A 9,665-nucleotide genomic window follows, 5' to 3' on the forward strand; every position below is an offset into this window, starting at 1 on the left:
CAATTTTTTTTGTAATTTATGATAGATATGTGAATTGTAAATTTTATCAATGTATGTTAAACTTGTTTAACTAAAATTTATTTAAAATTCGATGTTAAGAGTAATATAAATGAGTTTAGAAAATGAAGTTTAGTGATTTTCAACAGTTAGTTTTGTAAGTAGATAATTTTCGTGGGATGGATAAAATACGAGTAGTAATTAGAAGTTTAAATAAAACGAGAGGTAGAAAATAGTATTATTATCATAGTTAGGTTATGTTTGTTTTTGACATAATATACTCCGTATTTGTTTATGTATTTGTTATGTAGACACATCAATCCAACCTCATTTTGTGGCCTTTATTACCAACTTTCAACCAGTTATGGAGTATCTTGTATTTGTTCACATAACCACTGGGATATTCTAGATGCAACTTGCATGCCATTGTTAATATAAAACTAATGTTGTTTATTATTGAAGCACTAAATTGAATACAACATTGTATACCTTGTGAGCATGCACGATTCTTTTCTTGGACTTTGTTAGCTTTGTTCGCCATAAACACCCCTAGACTTGTCACTTTCCAACTTTCTTCACCATATCATTTTTGTTATAAATAGTCGTAATCAAGGTTCACAAAATCTAAACGAGGTTTAAAGTCGGATCTTAATATAAGCATATTTGTTAACTTCGTTCGGACCTTAATATGACCCGATCCTACACTTTATTACGGAGTAGTTGAAATAGTCGAACACGCATTGCTCACCTGTCCACTCGCAAAAGAAGTATGGACTCGGGTTTTCCGATAGTGCAGCACCCCATCATTCGGGACTGAATGACATGTTTTTAGGGAAAGTGGGTACTTCACAGGACAACGCATCCAAAGTGTGGCAAACTATCGAGTGGGTATGTGGTTATGTGCTATGGAGAAACAGGAACTCAAAGATTTTCGAGAAAAGGAGTTGGACCGTGCCGATGGTGGTTAACGAAATTCAAGCGAAAAGCTACCTTTGGATATCCCCGCGTTCAAAAACTCTAATCCTCGATTGGAATTCATGGCTCTTGCAACCAAATATAACTGATGATCATGGGCTCATGGCTAACAGCTATGCACCATCCTGTTTTATGATTTTTCATGTTCGTGTTATATAGTTAATAGTTATAGTCTCGGCTTGTTCTAAACGCATTTACTCAGTGCGTGTGATCTTGTAAGATGTAGCCTTTGTTCAGTTAATATAAATTGCATTTTGCCTTTAAAAAAAAAGTAATAATTACCCCATGTATAATGAGATTCAAAGTCTTATATGTGGGGTGTAAACTTAATCATACATTGGTCGAGGATAAATGTCAATGTTAATATATAAGTCCATGAGTGTCTTAGTCATAGTTAAGGAGCTAATTGCTTATATGTTTAGTGTTTGTTGGACTCTAATAAGTCATATCTCTCTTTAGTTAAACCTTAAATCTATGATGAACTTTTGAAGTTTGTTTTTGAAATTAATACAATATCAACGATACTCGATATTCTTAGCGAAAACAAAGTATGAAGGTTTAAGAAGTAAATAATCACATATTTACCCGTTGATAGAGATACTACTTTCATAAAGGCCTGAACTTAGCTCAAAACAAACGATTTGTTTGAGGATCTCAAATGTCATATGATAAACTTTAGAAGTTCAAGTAGCAAACCAGTTAACCATGAAGGTCTACAAATGTAAAAAAAGTCATCTTCCTCGTCCGCTACACAAACAATATTATATTACTCGTATTAATATTATTTATTTACTTTATTTATTACTATTTATTTATATTTGTAATAATAAAATATCAAATGAAGCCAGCTAGCTTTATAGTCTGTCAGTCTGTATATCTCCCCCAAATCTTTTATCTTCTTTGCTTCGTGTTCACAGCTTCAATTCAAATCAATTCTAGTAGTAAAAAACTAAAAATACATACTCATACATGACAGTGAATGTTTTTTTTTTTCTCTTTAAAATTTCATCCATTCTTTGACCAACCATTATTACTTTCCATTTAAACACTTTAATTTATATTTATTTATTTTTAAATTTTTTTCCCTTTTAATCTCCACACCTGTACCACTTGCTCTCACTGGTATAAATCAAACCTTATTTCTTCTTGTTTCTCAACACATTATTCAACTCAACTCAGATTTGCATTCCTTTCCGCCCATAAAATGTCAAAGTAATTTATACTTTAATTTCTTATTTTTCTATTTTATATTAATATGATGAGTATTCCATAAATCTACAAAGTTTCATTCTCCAATAGACTTTTAAACTTCGACGAAAATGGAAGAGACATTTGTTCCATTTCAAGGAATCAAAAATGACGTCAGCGGACGGTTGAAGTGTTACAAACAAGATTGGACCGGTGGATTCCGTGTAGGTTTCCGGTACACGTTTTTCTAATTTACATTTATTTCGCATTCTTTTTAACTTAATAATTCGTTTAATACTATTTTTTACATCGAATCCTCCGATAACTAGCTGTAGATCCACAATGAAGATGGATCTATGGGAATCATGTTTTCACCGTGTAAATATCGCGTAAATATCGGTATTCACTGGAATATGAATCATCAAATTATTTTAATTAATATTAATATTAATTATTAATTAACATATACGAATTTTTTCCAACGAATATGTTAATAATGGACGAATATTTCACAACGTACTTTTTTTTTTAAACTTAATATCCAGTCATTAATATTTTTAATTTTTGTATGTAAATGAGTCAATAAAGATAATATTAATATGATTTTATTTTATTTTATATAGATAATAAGTAGGAATTTTGTAATCGTACGCGTATGAGTAAAATGGTTGTATATGAAGGTTAATTATTATTTTAAAATAACTGTTTGTTAAAATTTTTAATACCTTTTGGCCAATAAGTCTAAAGAGAAAACAATATATTTAACTGATTTAAATAAAAAAACTTGGCTTAAAGATGTGTGAAAATGCTTAGTATTAGGATCTATTGAGTTACATAATTTTTTAAATTTTTTAATGAGAAGTGAAGTTGAAGCGAAGTATTTTATGTACACCTTTTGGTGAACTTTTATTTATGGATATGCAAAAATTACTTTTACTAAAGTTGTGAATCTTGTCACCTTCCTCATGAATATTTTGCTTATATTTAATTTTGATTCTGTATTCTGTATATTGTCTAAATAAATTCTTGTAACGGTCTTATATACTGTTCATCATTTGATCAATTTGAATTTAATAGAATTTTGGCTCCGACAACATATATATTCTTCGCATCAGCAATTCCAGTTATATCATTCGGGGAACAATTGGATCGAAATACAGGTATCAAACTAGAAACTATAGAATTAATGCCATTGATTGTTATATTTTTAAGTATAAAAAAAAAAAATAAAAAAAAAAAACTAAGTTTGTGATTGATTTGGTATCTGTAGAAGGAGCATTGACAGCTGTACAAACATTAGCATCAACTGCAATATGTGGGATCATACATTCAATAATTGGAGGTCAACCTTTGTTGATTTTAGGTGTTGCTGAGCCTACGGTATTAATGTACACCTTTATGTACAACTTTGCTAAACAAAGACCAGAATTAGGTCACAATCTATTTCTTGCCTGGAGCGGATGGTGAGTTTACTTTAAAACTTTCGTTATATGTCATTCGCGCTAAAGTTATTATTGATTATACTCCATATCTAACTTTAAAGAAACTTGCTATTGTTTGTATCAAACCTTTAATAATTGCTTGCCCTTGCATTTGACATTATATAACTTGTTAACCGGTGACGTGGCATGGTTATTACTTATAATGGCCATTTGTTGATTGTAACTTTTGTAATTTTGTATAATTAATTATAATCATACCTCATGTAATTTTTTATAATTAATTATTAATTATATTCATTTGTTTGATTGTATGATTATTTTGTGACTTAAATTTACAGGGTATGTGTGTGGACAGCTGCTTTGCTGTTCATGCTAGCTATACTTGGAGCATGTTCGATTATTAACCGGTTTACACGTGTGGCTGGTGAACTTTTTGGTCTACTTATTGCCATGCTCTTTATGCAACAAGCTATTAGAGTAAGCCAATAGTATTCTTTAAGTTATGTATATCATATCATATATTTATATCAGATTGGTTCTGAATAAAACATGGATTCAGGGACTAGTAGACGAGTTTCGCATACCAGAACGGGCAAATTTGAAGTCAATCGAGTTTATATCTTCATGGAGATTTGCAAATGGAATGTTCGCACTTGTATTGTCTTTTGGTCTTTTAATAACTGGATTGAAAAGCCGAAAAGCTAGATCATGGAGATATGGTTCAGGTACGCCATACACTGATGAAATTACTTTTTATTTTTATATTTATTATTTTTGGTTCCCTTTCAGAGTTTTCGACTCGCTTTGCGAACAGACTAATCTCGAAGCGACAACCTGCTTTCAAGCTGCTTTAATCTTATTTAATGTTTTCTTTTTGGTCTTTTTAGGTTGGATTAGAAGCCTTATCGCAGATTACGGTGTGCCGCTGATGGTTCTTGTTTGGACCGCCGTGTCCTACGCACCTTCCGGAAGTGTCCCGAAAGGTATCCCCCGGCGCCTTTTTAGCCCAAATCCTTGGTCTCCTGGTGCATACCAGAATTGGACCGTCATTAAGGTAATAATTTTATAATCTCTTTTTTCATTTGGCTTATTGTTCAGCTTCTTAACTTGTTTTAAAACTCGACTATGTGCAGGATATGCTAGATGTACCTATTCTCTTCATATTTGGGGCTTTTGTTCCTGCAACAATGATCGCCGTATTGTACTACTTTGATCATAGTGTAGCGTCTCAACTTGCTCAACAAAAAGAGTTCAATTTGCGAAAACCGTCTTCTTTTCATTACGACTTGCTCCTTTTAGGATTCTTGGTGTGTATTTAAATTGCCTAGTTTGCACATACTTTTAACGTTTATGTTCATCATTTTATCATGATTCTTATCAATTACGTTTTCATGGCAGACATTACTATGCGGTCTTCTCGGAATCCCGCCATCTAACGGTGTCATCCCACAATCCCCTATGCATACCAAGAGTCTTGCAACTCTCAAACACCAGGTACCATCCAAATTTTTTAGCGTCTCTTTTGTATGTAGGTATATTAATAATTTACAAATAATATCTAAGGTTAACTATCTTGCCGTCACAAGATAGTCCAGTGGTTAAGGCACTGAGTTCTTTGCAAGAGGTCTCGGGTTTGAATCCCGCCTACGACGAATATTTTGCGGTGGCTAGGGAAGGGTTGGAAACAATCAGGGAGTAATACTACCTGGTGTGCTACGTACATCAGAGTATGGGGTCGGAATAGGGAAAAACCTTATACCTTAAATTATATCTAAGGCTGCAGAAATCGCTATTCGGGGAGTACTTGGCCGGCACTTTTTTGGAGTACTCTGCAACTCGGATGCTGACCAAGTTTGACTTTGACCAATTTGCCCGAGTGTTGACCAGGCTTGAATGATTTTCCTAGCTATCCCTAGTTTTGGGGGAGTACTCGGGGTGTATTGGGATGTTGACCAAGTTTGACTTTGACCGAATTTTGACTGTAGTCCGGAGTTTAGGCCAAGTTTGATCGAGTACTCCCCGAGTTGCAAATACTAGTACTCTGGGTTGCAGAAACCGAGTACTCGCCCTGTTATTCCGAACGTAACTTATTACTAAAAAGACTGATATAGTACATGAAATGTAAACCAGTATTGTACAAATGTGCAGTTGCTTCGAAATCGACTAGTCGAGTCTGCACGAGAAAGTATGCGGATGAACTCAAGCTTAGGACAATTATACGACAACATGCAAGACGCGTATCAACAAATGCAAACACCCTTAAACCACCAAACACCATCCGATCGTGGATTAAAAGAATTAAAGGAATCAACACTTCAATTAGCCCAAAGCATGGGGAACATTGATGCACCGGTCGACGAAAGTGTATTCGATGTTGAAAAAGAGATAGACGATTTGTTGCCAGTTGAAGTAAAAGAACAACGCGTGAGTAACTTACTTCAATCGTTAATGGTTGGCGGTTGTGTTGCTGCTATGCCGTTTTTAAAATTGATTCCGACTTCAGTCCTTTGGGGTTACTTTGCGTTCATGGCGATTGAAAGTTTACCGGGAAATCAATTTTGGGAACGAATTTTACTTCTCTTCACTGCACCGAGCCGACGATTCAAGTAATTTATTAATTTTTAATTTTTAATTCCAAAATTACTTTTTCAATTTTTTAATAAAATATTTAATTATTTAATTAATATTTTTTGTATTTAATATTTAAATCCACTTCCAATAACGCTTTTAATAAATTTTCACTTTTGGTATTTTTAGGGTTCTAGAGGACTACCACGCGACGTTTGTGGAAACGGTGCCGTTTAAAACGATTGCGACGTTTACTTTATTCCAAACGTCGTATCTTCTGATCTGTTTTGGGCTGACGTGGATTCCGATAGCTGGACTTTTGTTCCCGTTGATGATCATGCTGCTAGTTCCTGTTCGACAATACGTATTGCCTAAGTTTTTTAAAGGCGTTCATCTTCAGGATTTGGATGCTGCATCATACGAGGAAGCTCCTGCTATACCTTTTAACTATCCTCAGGTAAACCACTTATTTAACACAAGTATTCACACACACACACACACACACACACATATACACTTGTACCATATGAGACATGAATCATCAACCACAATCTCTTTGATAGTTATTGTTCATGTTATCCGGGTAATTGATAAACAACAACAACAACAAAACTCAATCCCACATATGTGGGGTATCGGGGAGGTAAGATCAGGGGCGGAACTTAGTTATATCCGGAGGGGTGCCCGCCCCCTCCGGATTTGAAAAAAAAAAAATTTACACTAAATTTTTTTTTTACTAAAAAATAAGGTTTTTTTTAGTATTTACCCTCCTGGCATTGAAACTTTTATTAAAGTTTTACATTCGCCCCACCTGTGTCCGGGTTCAAGTTCCGCCACTGGAATCATGGTTGCAAACGGCGGTTTGGTGACTAGCTCGTCCCTAAAAACATATATCTAATTAGTTGGTCAATGATAAAAAGTCATGTCAAAGACGGAAAAATTCAGGTCAATGTCGGTCAATGTTGGTCAAAAGTTGACTTTTTGTGTGGTGTTGATCGTTTGTAAATGAAAATCCCAAGCCCATTTAAAAAATAGTTGGGCTAAACACAAACTTACAACTATAGAAAGTATTTAAACTTTAACATGACATCATCTAATTTGTAAATCATTTATTTTTAAAATAATTAGTTTAAAATATTTACATACAATACATTTCTATTTAAAAGTCAACGTTAGTCAACATGTCTGTCTCGGCTCAACCTTTCAAGGTCCTGACCGACTCGTCTCCGTCTCGTGTCCTTTTCAACTTTGACATGAATACACAAACATATATGTAACGTCACCTCGATACTGCCTGTCTCTAGGCCAATGGTCTTAAATCTTTAATAAAAAGTTTATATCTTTTTATTTTTTTCTAATCATATGTTTGATTGTTTGGTGAATTAGGAGGGAGAATTTGGGGCTAGATCTGCAGTTGTAGATGCTGGAGAAATACTAGATGAGGTGGTAACAAGAAGCAGAGGTGAGATTAGGCGAACGTGTAGTTCAAAAATAACGAGTTGCAGCGCAACACCAACAAGAGACGGAAAGAATCATCAAAGCCCACGGCTAGCGATGTACAGTCCTAGAGTTAATGAACTAAGAGCAATGCATAGTCCTCGGTCTGCAACAAGAGAACCCTTTAGTCCAATTGCACCATCTTCTTTGGGAAAAAGTCCCCGAAATTGAACAACTTTATATATTCCTTAATTCACGTGTTTGTATCGCTAGTGTGCGTTATTTGATTTTCAATCAGTCTGTTATTGTTGTAACAGGATAACCTGTGTTGGTTTCTTGTAATTATTATGGTAGTAATGTATATTAACTTGTTTTCAGACAGTTTAGAATAAATCTCTACTTTGTTTCGACTAAACAAAACTTAGATTTTCATTAATTCGTGTTATTATAAATGTTCTTGTTGGAAATTTTGGATAAAACAAATGGGTTTTACCAAAATTTGGACACATATTAATATATGATATTGTAATACATATGAGTAACTATTTAGTGGATTTTGTAGTCCGAGGACTTTAAAACGAGCTAAAGTGTGTCTAAAACGGTAGTGTAATGCATCTTGTCCCACATAGGAGTGGAGATAAACTTATGAGAGGTATATAAGTTCTTATCTCCAAACGTATGTCAAGACCTTATGCCATATTTTACTCTAGCACCTACTCTCGCGCAGGGGGGTGCAAAAACTTGGGATTTCCTGTAATCCAATGGGTGTGCCCGCACAAATGCAGCTCCGAAAATCTGGGCTCGTGTGAGGCCGGTTTTTTCCAAGTACGATTTATTTTTGGTTCATACAGTTGTGGAGTCCATGGAGACCCACTCACTTGTTGGTAGGGGTGTAAACGAGCCGAGCCCGAGCTTGGTAGTGTTCGAGCTCGGCTCGTTTGATTTTCATAAAGCTTGAGCTCGGCTCGATTCGAGCTTTAATTTTTCAGCTCGACTCGTGAAATATGTTAAAAGCTCGAGCTAGGCTCGTTTTAAGCTCGTTTATTTTTAAAAAACGCATTTTAGCTCGAAGCTCGACTCATTACATAAATATTGAGCTCGCTAAATTACTTGAGTAAGCTCGTTAAGGGTATGGAGTCTAGATTTCAAGTTCAATTGGCCAGAAACATGAATCACCTGGATTGCATTCATAAAAATTCAAACACAAGATTTTTTACATTCTTTGAAGGCATATCCATTATATTATAATTATAATCTGTAAGAATTTAAAGTTTACAATATACATTAACATATATAAATACATATACATATGACTATTACTATTACTATTACTATTACGTCATCAATAATGCTAAAGACTGCATATGTATATCGTCTCGAACTGCAAGATGATGTTTTATACTGGAGATGATTATATACTTTCCATGACAAACTCACCCAAATTGGATGCTTGCGTATGTCATTGTGCAGAATAAGGATGATATAATAACAATAACAATAACTATAATATAATAGATATAACAACTTATAAATATATAACTCTAAAAGCAAAGCTATGAACATCATGCATATACATGAAGTGGTTGAAAGATTATTAAGGATTAAGTAATTTCTTGATGTAATTTGTAATTTGAAATTCGGATTTTTGAGACTGAGGAAGGAACGAGTGAATAGAATAAACAGATTTTACCATTAAAGATGAAAAGGGAGACCGAAGAAGGGGTAAATAAAAATTGAGAAGTTGAAAAGATGAGAGCTCCATCGGTCATGTTGGGAAAAGAAATTGGGTGTTATCTTTATTGGGTTTGGGGTCTCAAGATGGATGCATCGGGTAAACAAAAGTTTCAAATATTGTGATATTATTTATAAATAAAATTAAAATTAATTAGTAACAAATTATTTATATTTATAATTAATTAATTATATATATAAATATAAATATAAATATAAATATATGTAAAAGCTCGTTTAGGCTCGCGAGCTTAAACGAGCTCGGCATTTTAGGCTCGAGCTCGAGCTCATTTATTAGACGAGCCCTAAGTTGGGCTCGAACTCGAG

At 34.0% G+C, this 9,665-nt stretch overlaps 1 protein-coding gene across 2 annotated transcripts; it reads left to right on the forward strand.

Annotated features, from left to right (window-relative positions):
* The first annotated feature begins 2,146 nt into the window (after nucleotides 1–2,146).
* On the forward strand, nucleotides 2,147–8,035 carry LOC139899445 (boron transporter 1-like). 2 transcript variants are annotated; one of them, XM_071882266.1, is made up of 11 exons: nucleotides 2,147–2,395; nucleotides 3,238–3,320; nucleotides 3,431–3,623; nucleotides 3,941–4,079; nucleotides 4,162–4,327; nucleotides 4,490–4,656; nucleotides 4,736–4,909; nucleotides 5,001–5,096; nucleotides 5,751–6,208; nucleotides 6,360–6,627; nucleotides 7,557–8,035. In XM_071882266.1, exons 1-11 carry the CDS (start codon nucleotides 2,292–2,294, stop codon nucleotides 7,836–7,838), a joined length of 2,130 nt encoding a protein of 709 aa, XP_071738367.1. In that variant the 5' UTR covers nucleotides 2,147–2,291; the 3' UTR covers nucleotides 7,839–8,035. The 2 variants fall into 2 exon arrangements, with proteins under 2 accessions (XP_071738367.1, XP_071738368.1); XM_071882267.1 differs by having other exon boundaries at nucleotides 2,367–2,384; nucleotides 7,557–8,033.
* The last annotated feature ends 1,630 nt before the right edge of the window (nucleotides 8,036–9,665 follow it).

Source organism: Rutidosis leptorrhynchoides, chromosome 3 (assembly GCF_046630445.1).
Source record: "Rutidosis leptorrhynchoides isolate AG116_Rl617_1_P2 chromosome 3, CSIRO_AGI_Rlap_v1, whole genome shotgun sequence".
NCBI classification, from domain to species: domain Eukaryota; kingdom Viridiplantae; phylum Streptophyta; class Magnoliopsida; order Asterales; family Asteraceae; genus Rutidosis; species Rutidosis leptorrhynchoides.